The sequence below is a fragment of the Rhynchophorus ferrugineus genome, unplaced genomic scaffold, assembly GCF_030347505.1.
Source record: "Rhynchophorus ferrugineus isolate W39M unplaced genomic scaffold, kcgeb_rfMv2 rfM1, whole genome shotgun sequence".
Lineage (NCBI taxonomy): Eukaryota > Metazoa > Arthropoda > Insecta > Coleoptera > Curculionidae > Rhynchophorus > Rhynchophorus ferrugineus.
Window position 1 is genome coordinate 49,449,869 of NW_027472580.1, and position 25,353 is coordinate 49,475,221.

Consider the following 25,353-nt stretch of genomic DNA (forward strand, 5'->3'; position numbering starts at 1 on the left):
TTCCCGTCTTTCTGGTAACGTGGGGGACTATGTCGAAAGGACAACGTTGGTATACGATAACTTTGCACTTCTTTAACATTTCGAAGCCATGCAAGCCAAACCAAACCAATACTGCGTTGATTGGAACTTGTGGAACAAGAAAGCACTATGTCTGGTGAGTACACTAAGTTTCTAAAGTTGTTTGATGGATGGCAGATCCCACATCAAACATATGGGCGGAAAAGTACCGGGCCTAACACATAGATGGCGCTAGTTTTATTGCTTTCATCGCTTTTTGAGCTAGTACTAACTTTCAAAAGAAAACTTTTGAAATTTGATGATGTTCTACGCGTAACTTTGTGAGTTAATGAGCTAAGTGTAGCACTACTTTTGTTATTTTCAAAACAATGGATCAAAAACAATTTCGTGTTTTAATTTTGAACTGCTTCTTGATGGGAAAAATACTATTCAAGCGAACCAATGGCTTGAAAAGTGTTATAAGGACTCGGCTCTATCAGAAAGAACAATAAAACATTGGTTTGCTGACTTCAAACGTCTTGTAGAGACACCGACGATGCAGAACGCAGTGGACGTCCAAATGAGGTGGTAACAACAGAAAACATCAAAATATCCACAAAATCGTTATGAATGATCAAAAAGTTAGTTGTGAGTTAGCTAACATCGTAAAGATATCAAAAGAATGTGTTGGTGTTATATTGCAAGAGTATTTGACTATGAGAAAGCTCTGTTCAAAGTAGGTGCTATGTTTACCCACTGTTAAACCACCAAAACAAACGTGTTGATTCTGACTGGTGTTTGGCCATGTTTAAATGTAACAAACTAGAATTTTTGCATCGATATATGACAATGGATAAAACGTGGATCCTCTACTACACTCCGTGATCAAAACAATCGCTATCTGGTTAACCTCGCCCGAAGCGCTCGAAAGCACAACAATCGGTTGGAAAGGTTAGGGACTCGGTATTTAGGTATGTGCGTGGTGTAATATTCATTGACTATTTTGAGTAGGGTAATATGATTAACAGTGAATATTATATAGCGTTACTGGACCGTTTGAAGGTCGAAATTGCAAAGAAACGACCGCATATGCAAAAAAACATTGTTTCATCAAGCCAATGTAATGTGTCACAAATGAATTAAAAAAATGGTAAAGCTACATTAATTGAACTTTGAATTGTTCCCACATCTACCGTATTTGGCAGATTTGGCTCCTAGCGACTATTGGCTGTCCGCAGACCTCAAAAAATGCTCACCGGTAAGACATTTTGCTCGAATGAAGAAGTTATCGCTAAAACTGAGGCCCATTTTGAAGCAAAAGATAAATAGTTCTACAAAAAATGGAATTGAAATGTTAGAGCATTGTTGGAATGATTGTGTGACTCTTGACGGAGATCACGTTGATGAATAAAGCTAGTTTTGAACAAAAAAATGTTGTTATGAAGTGTTAATGAAGCGTATACATACATGGAATCAATTGTACTACGTTGTACAATTGTACTAAGTCAAAATTATGAGTCTGTGTAGGGAAATGTCGAAAACCGAATTAAATCGAATTTAATGGTTTGGTTAGATTGTTTACATTTACATTTGGTGATATTTTCACCAAAATATATCGTTGATAAATATGTATGCAACACCTAATAATATTGAGTCTATTAAAATGATGCACTTACCATCTTCTAAAGTCCTAACAGTCTTAGAGTTTGAAGGTTGCCCTTCGATAGCCTTGTAGAATGGAACAAGAAAGAACTCGTAGTTGTTCCACTTATTTAAATTGTTTACGGTGAACGTGCTTGATGATCCGGTATGCAACACTGTTAACATATTGTATATTTTTGGAACTTCTGGACCACCTTCCTGATTAATGTAATAGACGTAGAGTCCTTCCACGAATGTTGTATCAGATACTTCCCATACCAGTTTGACGGCACTGGACGACACCGGAATGGCATTAACTAGCTTCACGATATTTGGCGTGGTCACCAAGTTTGCTCGTGCTTCACTCAAGATTGTTACCTCTGGGTTTCCCCAATTTTGTCCCAAATCGGGACCAACAATGATAGGTTCCGAAAGAGGCGAAGGAGGACCCAATCCGTGAGAATTTTCTGCTCTTATGAGAAAAGTATACGGTATTCCTGGCGATAAGAGATGTTGAGTAAATGTAGGTCCGGGTGTTCGTCGTCCAACAATAGTCCAAGTCGGGGTAACTCCTTCTTCTCTGCCAAAGAGTTCGATTTGATAGCCTAACAAGCTAGAAGATCCTATTTTATTATTCTGCCCCCAAGTGATTGTGACGCTTCCTTCCGATTGGTTTAAGGCATGAGGCCTACTAGGTGGTCCTGGTACCATAACGGCTTCGGGCGCTTTGAAGAAATTTATGTTCGGATTCTTTGGATTTTCTACGAGTAAATGCCCAGTCCATGTTGCCTTACCACCTCTTGAAGAAGCCACGCATGTGTACGCTCCGGAATCGTCCTTCTCCAAGTTGTAGATTTCAACTTGATTGGGATTAGTCATATTAACCCGATGAGATGGAGTAACAGGGTCGCCGTCCTTATACCAGGAGATGATAGGTTTAGGAGTGCCAGTCGCATCACAAATTAAGTACGCCACTGAATTGATAGGAAGAGTCTGATTGCTAGGTCCTCGGATAATTACTGGTGGTGGCCTGTCCTCTTTAGATGTGACGGTCAACCTTGTCCGAGTCGATATTGAACCGGCATCGTTCACTGCCGAACAAATAATGACGTTTCCCGAGTGTTGAACTTGAGCATTTTTTAAAATCAATGTAGATTGTCCATCGATAGAGGTGTAAGCTTCGAAATTGCCTGCAGGAGATCCGGGATAGACCAATGACCGGTCACCCTCAAACGACCAAAAAATTGTTGGTTTTGGACTTCCAGTTACGTGACAATGGAAAGATACTTGCTGGCCGGTTTCCACGGTTTGAGCTAAGGGTCGAGTGGTGAAACTGGGCGGTGCCTGTACAGTCAAAAAGGCACTTGCTGAAGTTGCACCTGCGAAATTATCGGCATCGCAAGTGTATTTTCCTTGGTCTTTTAATGTTAGGCCTTCAATTCGTAATGTGCGGTCCTCCAGAACACGCACCCTACCCAATGGCATGGTACCACCAGGTGCCTGTCTCCGCCACAGTACATCTGGGATAGGATCTCCTTCGACAACACACGGTATTTCGACGGTGGAACCAACAAGAGCTACTATATCTTGTGGTGGGTGTACTATAAATGGTTTAACTGCAACAATAAGATAACATTAGAACTTTAATTCTGATCACATTCAATATACCAACCATAAACTTTTAATATTGCTTGGCTACTCTCCCGAATACCTGCAGTATTCTTTGCCACACATTGATATCTTCCATCATCGGAAGGTTTGGAATCGGTGATGGCCAAGTTATAACCATCGACTAATTTTAAACGACCACCAAGATCAATTGTTTGACCGTCTTTCCTCCAGAATACCTGAGGCTCGGGTGTACCTCTTGGTGGGGCACACTCCATGATAATGTCTTCCCCAGCACCAACCCTTGCGCTCTGGGGCTCTTGTCGAAATTCCTCTCTGATTACTGAAACAAATAATGATTGATTAAGTATAATTATTACTATTAATGTAATAGTTATTTTATATATTATTTTAATATTCGTTTAAACACTTTTCTATAAACGAATTATAAAATTAAATTGTAATGTTATATAAAGATTAATATAATACTAAATTTTATACCATATTATTGTTCAAAACATCCAATCATATTCAATCAAACCATTTGTAAAAATGTTACTTTTATGCTTTGATTGAAATAAAGATTTTGCTGAATATTATTGTTTGCTAAAATTTATCATAAACAGGCTCTGTCGGCTTCAACATGTTCAACAAAACAAAAAATGGATTGAAAATTCAAATCAAGCAAGTGTGAGTTAAGAAGTTGTTCTTATTACTTTTGACTAGAGTGGATCGAGATAAAATAGAATTAAATATAAATTTATTAAAAAACACCATTTTCAGTCTTATGTATAGTTTAAAAATTAGGGTAGGTTGAATTTACATCTTAGAAAGATGGAGAAGGATGAAGTAGAAATATGAGTATTATATTGCAATGGGATGGAGAAAAAGTAATTTAGTTTTTTAATGTGTTTTTTTAAAGTTTATTTATTAATATAATTTCAATTACCAATCAATGATATATGTGATGTATTGACCGATGACTTCTTGTCACTTTCCTGACATGTGACATTAGTGCTAAAAATTGAAAAAAGTGGTTTTTACAAGCCTCCTTTTAAAATAATATTACAACATTATCAGGGTTCTACAGAGATTGGAACAAATGGTAATCAAGTGAGTAATATCCAGACTGTAGTATATCGAGACTGTATGTATCAAAACTTCCCAGCCATCATTTAAGGATATGTGATCTAGCACTGTCGTTGTGTCTATTGTAGTATTAATTTTGTTTTTATTTTAATGGTCAGTTTCAATCGCATTAGTTGTTGACAGTAGCAACTAGAATTAATAGTGTTATTATATTCGAGCAGCCTATGAACAATTCCTTTCCAATCCCATCAAACACTCTAACCTATGAACGTTTTTGGAAGGGCATTTATTTGAAAATTTATTGATTTTGTCACGTTACTTGTTACCCAAGTATAGAGCTTCCTTTGATATATACTTTTATATAAATTATTCATAACTGTGTCATAAGCAGCCCTGATTTTTTATTTTAATTTTAATTTTATTTTAATTTAATTTTTTATTTAATGAAAAATGCTTTCGATTGGATATTAAGCTTATGGTGAACATATTCTATTAATAAAAACGTGTAAATACAGTTTTGGCCTTTTTAAAAGGGGAGATTTTGCCATTAATGACGAAGAACGCAAAGGGTGGTCAGTAAAGTTAAAAAATGTTGACTAAAAAGCACTATTGGACCAAGATTCACATCACACAAGTGTTCGATGAAATTTGTGCTTGTCATCAAGATGAATTCGAAGGCGCTTCAACGAGATGTACTACCACGCCTCCCCATAGTCATCAAATATTGTTCCTTGTTGTAATTGTTCCATTGCAACCTGCTGCTGGCCAATCACAGGATCTAATAGCAATTCAGTTCTTAAAAACAAAAACTAAAAATGAAGTCTCGTCACAAGAATTTTTTTTAATGTGAAATTTGCTATTGTCTGAAATATGGAGGTAGTTAATGTTAGACAATGCGTTGAATACAAGTACATTATAACAACAAATAAAACTTAAGATTATTAAAAAACTTCAAACTTAATTTGTTTAAAAATAATAAAAATAAATAACGTTGTTAATATAAATAAATAACTCTATATTTTTATTATTAATTAATTCCTAGTTATTATGAAGATGTTAATATTATAAAAAACGAGGTTTAAAAATAAAACGTAAGTAGGACAGCTCGTATTATTTCGGTAAAATAAAATATTATGAACTGGCATTTATACCAATAATTGGTACTTCGTATAACTTAACGCACTGTAAGAAGGCAAGGAAACGGTCATAATTCAAAAGCACGAGAAAATATAAATAAAAAATTTCCTTATTTTAGTAAAATATAAGGTTATAAGTTTTTCCTTTCATTTCTCCCTTCTCGTCCTTCTCCTCGCTCCGCCTATAAATTAGCTCATAAAACAGAATAAACTGGGCGCGAAACGCGATAAAACGAACCAGATAAACAAGAAACTTTACGGAAAAATCAGCTGGCGAAAAGAACATATGCCCCCACATAAATATATTGCGCGTTTTATGTGCGAAATATTCATGAGCTCGGAAAAAAGTAATGAACCAATCGCTGAATGTCTTTCTCTTTTGTTGCCCGTCTCGTCTTACCTGTTTCCGTTTACTCGATTTATTTTCGTTAAATCGATGCTATAACACTGAAAAAAAAACCAACGTTGACACTCATAAATTATAATAAAATACATGAAATGATTTGTTATAGTATAATGCTTCTTATTATATACAAAACTACTTTGAACATCTTATACACGATACTAAAGATATGTCCTTTATATGATGTGAAATTTATAACTTAAAGTTGCTTTGTGGATAATTGTAGAAAAAATCTTTCGGTTTACCATCAACAACATTACCGACCTGCCGGTGTTGTGTTGATAATTAAGGTATAATAGAGGGCGCTAATGAGGAAGCTTTGGTCATCGCTCGTGCGGACATATAAAGTGTACTCTGGAGAAATAAATTCGTAGTAGTCGCTGTGTGGTTTCAATTTGCCAGGGTGGCCGGGAATCGATGTCAAACAAGACTCCATCGCCAGAAGTGTTAATAGGAAACGGGCAAGGGGGGACAATGCATAGATATACGTACGAATATTAAAAAGGGGCTGAAATAATTTTGTTTTTGTTTTAGTAATTTTTGGGAAGCTTTTATCACTACATACAATATACAAACCTTTCATGGCAGTGAGGACGGTTTTCTCTCATTACTAGTGGCAATAAAATTTTTGTTCTTTATTTTAATTATTGACAATAATATTAAGTGCTTGCATATATTTTGATTAGCGACATCTACTGATGAAAATGCGAACTATCTGTTAAACAACCCAATCTAATTATTATTGTGACAAATTGGTAAAATTAATTTTATTCAAAGGACAATAGTCCGTCGATAGCCGCTACTTTTTCTTATCTTTCAGGCAATTTACGGATTCTATTTCTAAAGGACGATGTATGTTTTGAGGATATTCATGAATCCACCATTTTTTTTGGTATTAAGTAATGCGCTGCTCAGACAGATCACAATTCATATGTCGGAACAAGTAGTAGTCAAAGATCGAGCAAGGTTAGGAGCACACGGTGGGTGGGGTAGAACTTCCTTTAATATTTCTAAGTATGTTTTCATTGGTTTCGCAACATGTGGTTGGACGTTGTCATGCTGAAGAATAACATTGTTGAGTCTTTGCTCTTATTCCGGCTGATTTTGGTGCAGGGCTCCGCTCAAACTTAAATGTAGTCAATAGTTATGGCCATTAATGTTCATTAGGTTTTAGAAGCTCATGGATATTCGGTTTTGTCGTTGATGTTGATACATGGCTATGTCGTTACCATGATTTTTTCGCTTTGCATTATCGTGATCCGAAGTTATCCAAGACTTCGGCTTAAAACACGAAAGAAGATTACTAAATCAAACTAACGTGGAAACAATTCAACTACTGGACAACGTGTAGGCAATCAGAAGATTGAAGCGAACCAAACCATACGAACTTATATAAAGTTAATAAGTTATTATAATTTTATAATTGAGGAATACATATTGATATATTTATCTAGCATTCGTCTTGTTTGAGAATTAATCCAAGTACGAATGAAAAGTAGTAATAAATTAATTATTAAGTATATCTAATAAAGATGTTATCAAAAAAGAAAATCGTGATCGATCTGCTTTTATAACTAGTAATAACACGATGCAAAAAAACCTATCCGATTTTGCCACTGAAATAGCCTTTCACACATGGCCAAACGCCTTTCAATGTCTCCATATTCATATGGCACGAAATCTGATCTTTTGGATCATTCCCATAATATTGAAGTGACTGGAAAATGTTTTTTATGTTACTCCCAACAATTGCAGAATTCTTCTATTGTAATATTCTGCATATTGCGTATTTTATACAGACTATCATCGAGTAATGCTTTCAAATCCTCATCTTCAATTTTTTATCTGTCCTCTGAACGCTCCGATTGATGTCAAAGTCACCGTGTTGAAATCAAAATCCTCATACAACATTTGATGACCTTTAGCCGTCTTTTTCTTCAAAATGAAGTAAAAAATTGATACTTCCTGCAAATGCGATTTATTCCGTACAAATTTAGACATTTTCAACATATTAAATAAAATGTTGTTCATTTTTGGAATTAAAATCCTTTAAATCCATTAAAATGTACAGGTCTATAAATTGCATGGTTTTCGCGTTTCTCTACATGAACTAATAGTTTCATATTTAACATTACTGAGTTATTCAGTATTATTAAGGAATGCAACTGAAGTCCATCAAACGATTCATGTCACATCCATCTCTTGAAGGACTAAAAAATTTGGGGACAATGAACTGCTTGACTTATTGGACGAAAATCCAGCTGAAACTCTCAAAAGATTTTCATTGAACTACGTATAGTTGCAGGAAAAACAACAATCAGGAGTAATATACACAAGATAGCACTCAATTATGTTGCAAGAGTTGTGGAGGATACCTTTGCAGGTTAGGAGGGAAGTTTTGTTAAATCCAGCATACCGAGATATAGCCTTGTGATTACCATTTATTCAGATCGATGAAGTATAGCTTGGTCGACATACAGATTTGAAAATATGGAAAAAAGTTGTAGAGCACGACGGAAAATATTTTGATTAATATATATTTTGCCAATTTTTCTTAATATATGCGTTCTATCAGACATTTCATCCCCGATTTATTTTATATTATGAGGATACCTGAAATCATCAAATAGATTTGATATTACTGTAGGCTGTACTGTAATGCTGTAATTTACAATATATGTTTAAAATAAAAATTAATTTTGAGAAAATATAGTTTTTTTGGATCAATATATTCTGACGTGTATTTTTTATGTGACGTTTTATACGCTGAGATTGACGTTGTTTACAGATATATGATACTAACCTTATTTCGTGCGGCCATTTGAGAATAAATATAATACGTTATGTAGGATCTAATATCAACTTGAAGTGGAATAGATTTCAGTTTGGACCATAAGTTACGGAAACCCATTCGGCGAAGCCGATAAAAGAAAGTAGTTTGATGCAAGGCAACAAAAAGAACGATATCCATCAACATTGAATTTCTCATCTTAAAATTGTTCGCCTTCGCCAAAGGGAAAATCGACACCATCGGCGGCGCATTTCCTCCTTCTCTGACGCCCCCTTGTTTTCCTTTTTTTATTCTTCCTACCTTTCCCGTTCTCATCGTATTATGGCCGAAACGATTACCGATATAAAGAGAACACAATTCACTATTAGGTTCCGTATTGTTCATTTTTCTCCCGGGCGGGCGAAGTTCTCCACGTGTTCGTGATCCAACATTTCGTGCTCGCACGGCCGTGTGAAATCGACCAGAAGTTTTTAAGAAAAATGATCCTGCAAATGATTTTATAAATGCCCCGTTCTCCTGCTGTTTTTACCCTTTGCACAACTAGATTAATATGTTGCGTCTTAATTAGTCGATTGATTAATAGTTACATAAACTAATATTAGATATGATCTCAATTTTTTCTGATGTTTTCGCGTGATATTTGATAGATGGAGCTTTATATAGTATAACAAATTAAGTTGTTTCATTATTGGGTTCAAGCTGCATCGATCTAAATAAGTAGAAATCAGAAGGCGTTATGTTTGGGTGCACTCTGGGTGCTGTAAAACGTCCAATTCGAGTTTCAAAAGTTTGTGTCGTTTGGTTGCAACATGTAGTAGGTGTTCTTTTGCAACAACGCGTTGTTCACTTTATTCAACTGATGTTGGTAGACATCTGCAGTAACATTTCCATTCGGCTTTAGCTACTAGTAATACCCTAGATCTTGCTGATCCTAACATATCTATATATATTACTCGGCTTAGCGAAAATGCTGCCTCCCTTTTGAAGGAAACGGGGATAGCTTATATCGAGGAATAAATTTTATGCTTAATATTTTTGTGTAATATGCGCTACAAATAAATATATTCTAATAAAAAGAAAAACTCCTAAATCAAGTAACCAGGAATAGATGTCAGATCAATGACACAAAATACATAAACAAACGCAGCGGCTAGCCGTGTGGGCTAAGAGTTTAGCTCGCCGACAATAACGTACTAGGATCGAATCTCGCTGGAGCTAGAGGTTTTCTTTAAATTTATAAAATAAAATAAAGGATAGTCTTCATTAAAATTAAGTGAGTATTTGTCTTTTTTTTTACATTTGAAACGATATTAAAACATTATTAAACGAAGTTATTTAATTTTAAGCAGTGTTTTTAAGATTTTGTTTTACTTTCGGTTATTCTTGCATTTTTGGAATAATTAATGAGTTATGGCAACTTTGGATAAAATACGATTAATAATAGTATTGTCACGTAAACTTATATTTTACATTTTTTGTAGAGAAAGCAAATTAAAGTGGCCGCTTTATCGGAAGGTGTGAAATAGCTGTGAAACCCCAACATTTGTGAAAATTTCGTCTCAACATAGATTAACAAAATTTGAGAACAACAAGAATCGTCTATTTTCTTTGCTTACAAGATATTTAGATTTTCTAAATTGCACTATTGATTTAATTTTATGTTTGTTGAAGAAAAAGAAAAATTGTTCTCGCTTAAGGACTGTTATTAATTAATATGGTTCTAGAGACAGAATATATCATTAGTATATCAGGTTATTAAGATTTTTTTTGTAAATTTTGCTGTTATTGGCTTCTGATTAATTTCAAGTTTCATTAATATAAGCATTTCTTACGTTATAATACGTTAATGTACATCTAAATAATAATAATAATAATAATTGTGCATCAAAAATAAATATTGCATAGAATATTAACAGTTATAAAATAATTTCATAGGATTTTAATTGGTATACATAGGAGATAAGACAAAATAGATATTTGATTTTGGCATGTATAATAAAATAATAATGAACACAATTAGGTAATGTATTTTTTACAATTTAGAAATGTATATTAAAATATTCTAATGTATTTACACTCATTGAGTTAAATATTGATTTTCAAACACTTACGTCTACAAAGTAAATAATCAAAATAATTGATACCAGGGTCCAGGAATAAAATGTTATATAGTCACATATTTTATTACATTGGTCATTTAACACCTTAATATTATCAACGCATTAAAATGTTTACAAATGTACTGTTAATAATTCATAATTTATTCTATTTGTCCTATGTGTTTCATCTGTGCAAATTATGTAGTTAGTTTCATTTTAACTTAATAATGTATTAATATACTAATAAATATGTATCCAGAACCATATTAATTAATAACAGTCCTTATGCAAGAACAAGTTGTCTTTTTCTTTCCCAGACATCAAATTATATTAATATTGTGATTTTGAAAATCTAAATATCTTGTAAGCAAAGAAGATAGACAATAATGTATTCTGGAATTGTATTAACCTAACCATTCACAGCTGTATGTACCTTCCGACAAATCGGGCATATCGCAGTTTTCTCTGAAAAAATTGTAAAATATAACGTTACGTGACCATACTATTTTTTATATATCTTTTTATCCAAACTTGCCATAATTCTTTAATAATTCCAACAATACGGGAATAACCGAAAGTAACACAAAACACTGCTTAAAATTAAATCACTTCGTTTAATAATCTTTAATCACACAGTTTCTCTTTTAACATCGTTTCAAATCTAAAAAAATTCTATATTCTATAATCTATATTCATTTAATTCTAACGAAAACTATCCTTTGTTTAATTGTATAAACTTAAAAAAGACCTTTATCCCCAGCGAGATTCGATCCTATTACGTTATTGTCAGTCAGCTAAACTTTTAGTCCGTACAATTACCCGCTGGGTCTGTTTATATAGTTTGTGTTACCGATCTGATGGTTATTTCAAGTGGATCAATTTTGGCGTTTTTCATTTTATTGGAATATATTTACTTGTAGCACATATTACAGAAGAATATTATGCCCAAAAATTCTTCCTCGATATAAGCTTTAATCGTGCTAAATTTCAAGTTTCTAGGTTCTTTAAAAAGGAAGACAATCTTCGCTAAGCCTGTTAATATATAGAAAGATAGATAGAAGTAATAATAGTTGACACGAATGACACTGATACATATTAAACATAGTCTGTTATTATTTAATATTCAACAAAAATCATGATTTTCAAAATTGTTTGGTTGTTTCATATTATACTAGATGGCGCGTATTTTTCTGTTGATATTTTATTTACCAGTTAATTGATGCATAAACATGATGTGTTATAAATATATATTTTGTGTTATTTGGTTGATAAGTTCAGTTTATTCAGTGACAGAATTATTTAAAGTGGCTTTACTATATCCTGCTTAAAATTTGTTATGGGAAAAACGTAATTTATTTCCGCTAGGGGAATGTATTACAAAATCCCTAATGTCGTTAAAAAACCCGTTTCCACTTTTAACTATTCGTATTCGAGAGTATCTTGCAGTATCTACCCGTTGCAATTAAATTCCAAAGATATTAATTGGTAATCGACGAAGGTATTAGATCCGGGGAAGGCGGCGACGGATAATTCGGTCCTCTTCATTAACAACCGATGTTTTAGAGGGTTCCAATTTGGAGTTTTTAATTAAAATAACGAAGGACACTAAACGGGTGGCTCTAGAGCGTTCTCCTTTAATGGATTACATGCGTAACAATTGGCCGTTACTGATAGAACATTTTGCCGACGTCTGATAGAGTTTGCGTTCGATGTTCATTTCGTTAACCAAATTGACGTTATATGGCGATAATAAAATGTCAATTGGTATGAATTATTCATTAACACTCTTTATATAAAAAAAGTATTTTGTTTGTTTTTTTTGAAAGTTGGGGAAAATGTAATTTCATTTTCTAACACAGTGTATGTTTCGAAATTTCGAAATATCAAAACCATATAACGATTTTTTTTCTATTTCTAACGAATTTCAAGATATAACCTTTACATAATGTATCCTACCAATTATTCTTATTCAATTCCACAATTCATACATTGATACGTTAAATTCTTCACAGCGAAAGTCATCGTTGTTTGATGCTAAGTAATTTAAATAATACTGCTTGTAATTATTGCAAAGTTGCCATGACTGAGAAATGAAAAAAAGTATTCCTTAAGTGTTACAGAGAAACAGAAAATTATTAAATATGAAAAAAAAGATTCTACAAAGAAAATAATAGAAATAGCTAAAAAGTTCCAAAGTCCTATAGCTTTCCCCATACAATTCCAAGTTTAAAGAAAAAAATTCCGAAGAAAGTGGGTTGCGTGTAAACAGAAAAAGTTTGGACGCAGAGGAATGTTTTTGTAAATGGTTAAAACAGTACGGGGCCAAAAATGTTGCAACCAGGGGCCCTATTTTTCAAGAAAAAGAAAAATATGAATATGGTGAAAGTACAGAAGTATACAATGAGTGGAAAGACAAGCTTGCAAAGCAGATTGGCGAATATAATCCCGAAGATATCATTAATGTCGATGAAACAAGACTTTTCTATAAATGGTATACATTTGTACAAATGAGCAAAACCTTATCATTCAAAGGCAATAAGTGTCATGGCACTAAAAAACAGCAAACTTTATTTAACACTATTGCTAAGAACAGACTGTACCCAGAAATCAACTATAATTTATGTGTTACAAGCTAAGTGGTTGATTCCAAGGATTTGGAATCAAGTTAGTGGAAAGACAATGACAAACTGCTTTAAGATGTTAAATTTCATGTTATGATAAGAACGACGATTTGCCACTTGTGGAATTTGCGAAGACCCGGTTCGAAGTGTTTGTTAGCTTTGATGATGATTTCGCCGTCTGTAGAGAACTCACTAATGCTAAATTACTTACAAACAGCTAACAATAACATTACTTGAAGTCTACACATGTGGATTTTTCATACTATTGTAGTGAATTTGTTTACAAAAAATATCTTATCTGGAGTAATAATTGCTTCTATCTAAGAGTACCAACGGCCAGCGAAGAATTATTAAACAGTTTGTGAAAAAACAAGCAAGTGAGATTGCATGAACATCCCAGTAACTATTCTAAGTAACCAGTAATCTATTCGGAAACAGTGAACTTAGCTGGATATTAAAAGGGCACAATTTATTGTACAAGTAAAATTAAACTATTTAGCAAGAGTACCATAAAAAACAAAATTAAGGGAAAATTACTAAATTACTTATTGGTGAATAACTAGTTGTAATACGTACACCATGTTTTTTTAAATACCGTTATTTTTATAATTTCTTTTATAATGCAATGATTTAAAAATGTAATGAGTCTTAATGTTTTATTAAAGGTGTCCGACAGTTGAATGAAAATTTACAGCCTATAGGAAATTAATATTAACGATTACCTTACGATGGTTGACATAAAAAACGTTCATTATCTAGGCGATATATAAACCGAAACGACCCCCACTAAAATCCCAAACTGACTGAAAAAAAATCACGGGAAACGAACAGTCCAGTTTGATGAATCCACCAGATCTAAATCAATTCAACTGCAAATCGTAATGGGAACTATCGCAATTTCCGTTAGCGGCACCCTCTTTCTGCCGCCTCCCTTTCCCCATACTCGTACCATTTCGGGCCCAAAATTGACTTTAAATTTGACTTTATCGACCTACAGACACATTAATTTTTATTTGGTCCAGACCGGGTACACCCACTGAGTACAAAAAAAAAACGAAAATCCAATTGAACATTTCGCAATTATGCTGGAGCCTAGCGTCGACAGGGAACAACATTCCGTTTCTGCGCTGTGGTAATTTGGAGCGATTTTTCCAAAAGTTTTATGTTTGTCTGGTGTGTAAATTTAAAATGTACATTCTCTGTATGATGATAAATGATAATACGCAACATTCATAAAATATAATATATTAGTATTAATGTAAATGATAACATACTGCATAATATATACTGTGGAATATTTTGGAGGGGCTAAAACAATGACAAACAATGATATCTTTTGCTTTACTTAAAATATGAATTATAAAAATACTATCTAGTATGTATTTAAAATACAAAATAACATAAAATCATTGTATTTAAAAATACAAAATATTGTTAGTTGTTAGGTAATGTAAATAGAAAAGAACGAATCAAACTCAACCTATTAATTAAATGTATTATCAGTCAAACAGCCTCTTGTTAGGGAATTAATAAGACCTGCTAAAGAAAATATAATTTTTTTTATAGATTCTGATGAGCACAAATTCATAGTTTAAGTTTATCGTTTAGGAAGCTGATTAACACTAATTCTCTTTTTGATTTCTGGGGTTGATCACTAACCCTGTTCGCAAAAACAGTAAAATCACCATCTTATCCACTGGTACTGCTACTTCTGTTCCTCCCAGGCATGTTTTTCATGTTTTTTTTTTAAAATTTGTCTCTAAATGTTGAGGCTCTTATGATGCCTCTGACAACCAACCCATTTGGAAACTAGAGTGGTAGCGTGATGCCATTATGGCTCCATTTATATCAGTTGAGATCAAAGGACACATTAAATCGTCTTTCTAAGCAAACAAAACAAGACAGACAGAAAAACAATAATTAATAAGATACTTTATAATTTAACCTAAAGTACAGGTGCAGTGTTGTCAACTTTAAAGATATTAAGCGGTCATCTTGAGCGGATTTTCTGAAGAAAGTACCCATTAATATCTATTGAAGTGTATTTGAAATACTAACTACAAAATACCTAAACGTCAGATATTTGAAATAACATTTACGAATTACATTTTAACGAAGTAATTTAAACACTACCTAACTGTTGGATATATCTGGGGTTGTTTTAGCTGCTTTATTAGGTGCGATATCTATGACAAAATGTAATAATGTAAATAACTGTTACATAACCTAATTGTTAAAGTCTATGATTTCGGCATTATTCTACATAAAATAAGAGTTTTCCATTTAGAATTATTAAATCTTAATAACTAATAATGGAACGCTTAAAACTACATTTTCGATATTCATTATTCTGTTGCATCAGCCCATGAAACACTTTTGGTAACTTATGGTAATGCTGCTCCCTTATATCTCAATTGTCGGTTTTGGTGCCTGCTTCAATAAACAAAAAATAGCCTTCAATAAACAGGCTGTTCAACCAAATACTTTTTACTTTATGTGATATTGCAAGGTTTGTCGGGCACAATAACATTTTAATTGCTTTTATTGCATGGTTGGTGCTCGTTAGTCAGTATGCTTCATGACATGGGATGTTGACGCGGTTAAACTCCACGTATATATATATATATATATATATATATATATATATATATATATATATATATATATATATATATATATATACATTTATACATTTATATTATAGACGACATTGAATTTGTAAATCATCAATTTACTTATTAATATTATTACAAATCGTAGATTACTAGTAACAATGCTTTTTGCTACCAATTTAAAAGAAAAAGTATAATTTGTTTTATAAAAGGTATAACCTAATATAAATCAAAACAAATGAGAAAAAATGAACTTCGTTAATAAGACATGAAACAGAATCTGTATTTTTTTAATTTAATTTCTTTCTTTAGATATTTGAAGGAAAATAATTAATTTAATAGTCCTGAAGTCTTTTGAAAGTAAACATTTTCATTACCAATAAAAGGCAAAAAATCCGTCCGACATTTTATCCCCACTAATTAATTAAACTTTGACAGTCACAATCCGTCCGTAATCTACTTTTCTTCGGCCGGCATTCAGTCCGTTTTTTTCTCATTCCTCCCGTTGACTTCCAACGAAGTCTCATTCAATGGAGATCAAAAAGTAATCGGTCGTCATCCGAGGAAATTATCGAATATCCAAGTTCGTGGCCAAATTACTTCTTTCTTATGGGAATATTTGTGATTTTGTAGACACTATTTAATTACAAAATAGGATGGTTTATTAAATATTTTTCGAAACAAACTTTTTGAAACATTTTTGTCACAATGTATAGATTTGATTAATTTTTTTTTATTATTTATAATTTTTTAATTATTACTCTTAGTTTGTAATTTGCCCAGTTGGCAATAAGCATTTCTTATACATATGACATGCAGAAAATTACTTCATTAAGTATATATATGTTGTATAACAAGATCGGATAGTGTTAAACGTTTTAGTTTATGAACTTTACTACCACGTCGTCATTCTCATTAGACTTCGGCAGAATAAGTGGTATTCGGTCAATGATTATGACTTCGCCCTCTTTGTGAAGAAGTTAAATAGTGGGTCGATTCTGCCTGAGATATGGGAAAGGTACAATACACACCATATTCTATTAATATACTTATTAAAGCGAAATATTATAATATGATGAATTATATAAAAAATAATTAAATTCAGTTTTTAAGATTAACAATAACATAAATAGTCTAAGATAATTAATATATTTGAAAGTCACAAGGTAATAATAAAGGACAAAACAAAAATATATTGGGTTAAAATATTTCAAATATAAATAATGAGAATTGATTAGTTAAGAAATAATAACTACATAGTGAGAGAAAACGTCAAATCAAAACAAGACGATATCAAACAGATTTTACGATAATGACTGTAGATTAATTTTGAGGCATTTTTTGAATTGTTCATCACTATTTTCCCGTCTTTTTGTTCGCACTTTCATGTGTTATGGCATATCGTTTGAACCATATGGTGTTTACCAAACCATATGATGTTTTAATAAGTAATAATCTGAAATCGATACGGATGTTGAGTAGTAAGACTGTGTATTTATATGTATTTTATATAGATTTCTGTAAATGTTGAATATGGCTGTGTCCTGAGATGTTATAAAATTATTTGTAGCGCTTATATTTAATACAACGATGGGTTTTCTTTCAGTGTCTACTTAGATATATTTATTGCAGTAGGAAGTGATCTCTCATTATGCTTTTATGTATTTTTCATGCTTATGTTCTTAAGTCTTGTTGGGTTTTTGTAGTATTTTATGTGTGAAATATTGATTTGTAGTTATCTTCAATTGTATGGAATTATAGTCAAGGTTTCAGTATCATTGTTCTTTTGAATGAAATAATCTTCTATCTCTTGAGAAAATATTATTAATTAAAACTTTTTGCAGTTGTAACTTCATTGTCAAAAGAACTATTGCTGGGTAGCGATGAATATTTTAAAAAATAACAGTATAGACTTGAGCAATACATTTTGAAAAATCTGACAAGTTAACTCATGGTTTTATTTTGTTATGCCTACTTTTATCACAGTCCTTATTTATGGTGTTTATATCCGATGTTGAGAAATAATTCATACGTTCTCGTAATTTATCCCCCAAATTATTTATTAGGACACCGCTTCAGGTCGGCGATGTTTCGCCGATTCTGCAGTGACGTTTTAATTTTTCACCAAACATTGATCCCCTCCGACCTAAAGGTCGACCCTCTGTCGCAATTTGACATTGAGCAAATTTGTTTTGCATAGAAAGAGGGAGCAAACAACGCATTAATGCAAGAAAAACACGTTCCTACCTTTGTTTTGATGGGGAAACGGCATTTTGGAGTGCGTTCGTTGCGGGACGTTGGAATGAAGTGTTGTTTTTTCCGATGTTCCGAACATACCGTATTTTACTTCCAAAAGGCGATGCGACACTAACCAGTTGTTTTAATTATCTATGTTTGGTGATAGATGCTGTTTTTATGCAAATGGTTTTACAGAAATACTACAGAATTTTTTTACTTAGTTTGACGAACACTATTAAGAGGCAAGATGACCGTAATAATAATATACGATATGGAGATTATTACAAAAATACGTTTACTTAAAAAATAAAAGTTGGATTGTTAAGATTTTATCAGAAATAAAAACACAATAAATCAAAATTTGGTCAAACACTAATCAGAAGCGCTGAGGAACATTGACGCCGCTTTTCGTCTCTTAATCATCATTTTCTCGTTTTAACGTTTGAACATTTTAGCATGCTTTCATTTTATTAGGATTGTTTATCTTATATTTCACTTCAATGTATAATATACACTTCAATGTATAATTAAATTAGAGATTCTCACACCATCGATACACATTGGAATATTTAATTATGACACAAAATTTTTAAAACAAATGTGTAAATGAGACTTGTATCTATTATCAAACCGCCCAGAGTTATCGAAATAATTAGGTCATGCCCATATTTTGGAACTATTTTTTTTTGCAGAAATAACTACTATTCCGGGTAAAGTAAATACGTAGAATTATTATAAACTAGTTTTTTTAAAAATATATATCCATAGCCTAATGCTATTCTTGAAGTTTAAACAAGTAAAGACAAATTGGTTAATTTTTAATTTATATGTTTGATTACATTTACATGATGGAGGAGGGGATGGACAGGAATATGGTTGTAGTGTCCCGGAAATACGCAAAAGAAAAGAGAAAGACGTAGTCGTTTGAATCATTTATTACGTGATTGAATGTACTCTTAGATAATTTTTTTCAGTTTCAAAGTTAATTTATTAGAAAAATTGTACATTAATGTGATATAATAGTTCATGTTCATCATAATAAGTTCATGATTATTGATATTTACCGGTGGACCAGTTCTTCTACGAAGGGTGGATGTCTCGTGAGTAGATTTTTAATAACTCAATAATAGTAAATTTTAACCGAATTTAAAAAAGTTTTTTATATTAATAACTCGCCTTTTCACCAATAGATATCGCCGATAAAACACATGTGTTCGCACATTTCCAACCGCTGCTTTCTTAGTGGTGAATGTACGGTTGTCTATAATCTTGTAGCATCCGTAATATTTCGTTTCTTTTGAAAGTCATCAAATATCTGTTGTAGGGTAAGTATTAACTTTTATAGATCGTTTTTCTTAATAATAATTATAATCACGTGATTTATGATCGTCCAGGTAGGTTTTTATCGGAGATCCTTTGAAAATATTTCCTGCACGACATCCATCATCGAGGGAAACGGGGGTGATTTGCCTAAATTGTGTATACACGAAAGCGAATCGTTTGGAATATTCTTAATATAGTAGGCTGAAGTTGCATGAACCACACCAATAAAGGATCGTGACTAAGAGCTTCTTTCTTGTTTGTTCACTGTTCCTTATTGAGCTTGATTTAATTTTATCAGTCAGGTGTAATGTTATTCATGTTTGTTTAACATTTTATCTCTATTTTTCAACTTGTTTTCAACCTATCTGTTTGTGAACTTCGTTTTTATCAATTTAAAGTTGTAATGGTAATGGAACTTGAATTTAATTCTAACTGAATTTTGTACTAATCAGTTATCTTGCCAAAATTAATAATAAAATAAATATTATCATTAAATTAATTAATAATGTCAATGCCATTAACAATTTTAAATAAGAAATTTATTCAAGTAAAAACAAACAGTGTTTTAGTGCAACAAAAATATTAAATTAGATAAAAAGAGTCAATATATCAAGACGTTTATTTATATTGTTTGTTTTTTTGGAATAAAATTGTCAAATCATATCTAAAAAAATTAAAAAAGGAAAAGCGTAAGTAGTAAAAGTAAATTTGCTTAGTGTAAATCTTAGCATAACTTGGGGAGATTATCTATATGTCTACCAATACTATTGCTATTGATGTCTCAATAGTCTGAATATTTTTCTGTTATCTTTATATTTCAGATCGTACCCATTCAAAATGTCGATTTCGCCGCAGTAATATGTGAGGCGTTTCTTCACCTCTCATTCACCAAACATGTCTTAACAATTGATTCTACGTCTCTAACATAAATTCGTTTCTAACATAATTTTGGAGAGAAAAAGGTTAGGTGGTAACAGTGTCCATGTCTCGAAGTCATACGGAAGACCGATTGGGCTTATTATATCAGCTCTAGTTTTTCCCAAGTGATCAGCTATATAAAATTCAATTATAAATATTCAGTCTTTTCTTCGTTAATTACTAAATCCTCTTCCACAAATCCAGTTATTTGTATACAAAACTTGGTTGAGGTTGTTCTCATTGATGCATTAAGGTTAAAAAGGACGCAAATTTTGCATTCAAGTATATTCAAGTATATGATACATAACCAATCTATTTTCTACAATGGTGGATGTTTTGAAAAACATCAATATTTTGTTGATATTTCATTTACAAAATTGTCGAATTAACTTTACATTAAACTTACATTAAAGACATAGTACATTAAATAATGTTTAACGTATACAAGAACTTAGCTATCTTATATTTGGATACATAATAAGAGGTCAATTGAAAACTTCCCGGCCTGACACATAGAAGGCGCTACTAGAATTAAATTCATATGTTTTTTAGTTAACCCTAATCCTTAAAGGATACGTGTATAAATTTGACAGCTGTCGGATCATTGGTTTGCGGATTATACCATTTTGAGTGAAGCAACGTTTGTTATTGTGAAAAAATGGATAAAAAGGAATTTCGCGTATTGATAATATATTGCTTTTTGAAGGGAAAAAATACAGTTAGCAAAAATTTGCAAATAAGCAAAAATAAAGCAAAATTTGCATACATAAGCAAAAATTTGGCTTGATGCCGAGTTTCCGGAGACTGCCCTAGGAAAATCAACCATCAAGGATTTGTATGTTAAGTTTAGATGTGGTGAATTGAGCACCGAAAACTGTGAATGCAGTGGACGCCTAAAAGAGGTTGTTACCGAGGAAAACATTAAAAAAACACAAAGTGATTTTGAATGACCGTAAATTGAAATTGGATGAATTAGCAGACACTCTAAAGATATCAACTGAACATGTACATCATATCATTCTCGAATATTTGGGTATGAGAAAGCTCTGTGCAGAGTAGATGCCGCGCGAGCTCCCTTTTGACCAAAAACAACGACGAGTTCATGACTAGAGTCATTGACTATCTTAAAAAAGGAAGGACCGTCAACAGCGACTATTACCTAGCGTTAGTGAACCGTTTGAAGGACGAAATCGTCGAAAAATGATCGCATTTGAAGAAAAAGAAAGTGCTGCTTCACCAAGACAATGCACCGTGTCAATGCACCAAGGCAATTTGGCTTCAAATTGCTTCCCCATCCATCGTGCTCTCTAGATCTGGTCCCCAGCTACTATTTCCTGTTCTCAGATCTCAAAAGAATGCTCGCTGGGAAGAAATTTTCCTCGAATGAAGAGGTTATCGCCGAAACTGAGGCCTATTTTGAAGCAAAGGACAAATCGTACTACAAAAATGGTATCGAAAAGTTGGAGGGTCATTATAATCAGTGTATCACCCTTGAAGGGAAGTATGTTGAATAAAAAAAACTAATTTTGCCAAAAAAATGTGTTTTACTATGGTAGGCCTAGGACTTCAATACAATTGACCATTTGTAAGTATCAGAGGTAACAAGTTCTTTAAATACTATTATTAGTAATCCTTACAAGCTTAACACATTCAACATAGTACAAAAACTCAAGCCATCACCCAATAAGTCCTGAGCCTGACATATAGATTTCGCCACCTTCTAACCAACAATCGATTTGTGTCAAGTTATCACAATTAAAAGTTTGGTTTAAATGTTACAGTGGTTTTATTAAACCAATTTTTGTTATTTTAAAAAGATCAGCTTTGAATTGCTTTGCCGTCCATCGTATACTCCATATCTGTCCATCAGTGATTGTGGTGGCTACCCTAAAAAAATGTTTCAGGAAAACAGGTTTAATTTAAATAAAGAAGTAATTGTCAGCGTAGAGACCTGTTTTGAAATCAAATGAAAATGTTTTCAAATCAAAAACAATTCGTTCCACAAAAAAAGTCTTAAGACATTAGAGGAACTTAAATTAGAGTAACGAAGAGTATCTTTATAAATAAAGCTGAATCAATTTTGGTGTTTTCCTATAATAGGATTGGGACCTATTGAGTAATGTATTATATTTATATTTCTATTAAAATATGTTGAAAAATTATCGCTTAATAATACAAGTGGATATTTTTAGTGCAATAGAATTGTTGCTTCTAGTTGATGTTAATTTAAATGTTTCGATAAAATGATTATGTAAAAAATCCTAAAAATATATTTGCTAATTTCAATTCAACGTTATATTTTAACATGATACTGAATATTATTTCCAATAACTTAAATAATATAAAGATTGTGAATTAATTTTGAGAGACCTTTTGTATATACAAAATTTGTACAAAAAAAGATTATTAGCAGATTTTTAACATGAACAGATTTACAGAAATGAACCAAGTTTACACACAATAAATCTAAAATGCACAGTAACGTTGGGTTTATTTTTTCTAGATCTCATGAAACTTTCTCGGTTTATTTATTTTGCAGCACTTCCATTTAAGCTTTCCTTAAATTGTCGGGTTACACGTCCTAAATAACGTCGTATCTTCGGGTGGATTTTCGCCCGTATAAACGTTCCGCCTTGGAATTTTCCTGCTGCTTAGGTTAGGGCACGTTCTTATCTCTCTATCGAGCAGATGTGGCACATATAGCCCAAGGCAAACCCTCAAAGGCCCACTAACTATTAATTCACCCCGGTTGTTGTTTTACACCACAATTATCTAATATATATACGTAAGAAGCAACATAATTTGTGTCTGGTACAATTGTAAATGACTCTGGGGTGATTCCACTGTAGATTTAGTCAAATGGGGGCAAATTATAAATGAATAATAACTTAAACATTATAAAGTGAACGTTATCGTTTTATCCGAGCATAAGTTTCTGGGCTTTAGCTTTTAAACCATTCTCAGATTTAATTAAAAACTGGGTCACGTATATATATCAACTAGTGTTGGGAACAATCGACTGAAATTGACTATCGACTGTTCAGTAATTGACTAATTCTTATTATCGACTATTTCAGTCGCTATTTTTGGTTCGACTGTTTTTACTAGTAACTGTTTTCAGTCGCTGTTTTCGGTCCGACTGATTTTATTACTATTTACTATCGACTGTTTCAGTCGTTGACTTTTATTACTATTTTCGGTTCTACTAGTTCATTCGACTGATTTTTAACGTTCTGGCCTTCGTCCTAACCGCGACCTTGAAAATAATGCGCCGAATTTATGCTTATATAGATTTATATGTAATATATGTGCTTTTATGTTTTTTTTTGTAGTTTGCATGTGAATAACTATATATTGTAAATTAATATAGCAGCATTTTGGAACGCTAGTTTTCGAGGGCAAAAAAATTAAATAGTAAATGATAAATAGTAAGATACTTTTGACTGGCATAATAGGTAATACCTTTTTAATAAACTTTCACAATTTTTGTCCAAGCCTCTTGTTTGTCGAAACTTTTTTCCTAAAATCTTCAAAACTAAAATTAGGTTCCAAGGGTTTCAGAAATTGCATAGATCCAAAAGATTTGAAGAGTTTTTTACAGTAGCAGTTGTTAAATTTCTTTTAACGATACGAACTTTTTTTTAACGATAAAGAGGTGAATTAAGTATATTAAATATTTCTAATAAATACATTTTCTGATAGGAAAACTCTACTTTCATATTTTGTTGGCTATTAAGAAGAGCACCACAGTTTTTACTTGTTAACGAATGGACTTTTCTTAACAGAATGTGTTCAACATTGAAAACCCATTGAAATAATGATCACCGAGTTATCTGGTGAAAGATATCCCAACGATGTCTTTAATTATATGGTTAATAAGAGGACTGCAACATTCCATCAAATCCAGGAAGTGAATGGGGATAAATGACAAAATTGTCTATTAGATGTCATTAATCATATTACTCTATGTCATCAATAAAAGACTGGCAATTTTAGAAATGAATACGATATGCGGGAAATCCACATTTTTAGATCCTAGATTTAAAAAAGCAGGATTTGGTATTGCAAATAATCCTGAGGCGATACAAAAAGTTATCACAAAAGAGGTATCTTCCATTATAACTTCAAAAAAATACAAATATAGTTCCACAATTTGAAATTCAAGACAAAACTACTAACCAAGGATGTATTGACATCTGGAGATATTTTGATAAAAAATGGCTAGAATGAAAGAAGTAATTACTCCAAGTACTGCAGCAACTTTACAGATTTAGCACTATTTGGAAATTCCATTTATTGGGCGTTTAGAAAACCCATTGGATTTTTAGCAAACCCATAAAATGAAACTACCTGAATTATATCAGTTACACGTAAAATATTCCTCTATACCTACAACATCTATCCCCTGGGAATGAGTTTTTTCAAAATCTGGACAAATAATTAACGATCGAAGAAACCGCCTCACGGGAGAAAAGTTGAACATGATAATATTCACAGTAATTTAAAAATATTTCTGTTCAAAAATAAATAAAACTTTTATTTAAACAGGGTCTGGTAGTTATTGTACGATTATTTTTAGGTTCATCATGGATTAGATTTTTCAATGATTAGGTATACGTTTACTTTTTATTTAGTAGTTATGGTTATTGAAAATCATTAGTTCTTAGGTTTTATTTAAGTTATATTGTACTATTTATATTTATTATGCTATGTTATTTAAAAATAGCAATTAATATATTAAAACACGATAAAACATTTGTGGTGTTATTATTCCATTCCTTTTTACACATCCACAGAACATTCAGTATAAAAGTAATCCTACTTCCTTTAAAATTATATTATTTATTACATGATAATAGAAATTAGTAATTTTTTTT

At 32.1% G+C, this 25,353-nt stretch overlaps 1 protein-coding gene across 1 annotated transcript in view; it reads right to left on the reverse strand.

The window, feature by feature from the left end:
• The window catches only part of robo3 (roundabout 3), a 440,303-nt gene that overhangs the window by 4,127 nt on the left and 410,823 nt on the right, over positions 1-25,353 (reverse strand). The window contains exons 4-5 of the mRNA XM_076419735.1: positions 3,311-3,589; positions 1,674-3,254 (exon numbers count right to left, since the gene is read on the reverse strand). Coding sequence (XP_076275850.1) covers positions 1,674-3,254; positions 3,311-3,589 — 1,860 coding nt within the window. The remainder of the gene's footprint in view (positions 1-1,673; positions 3,255-3,310; positions 3,590-25,353) is intronic.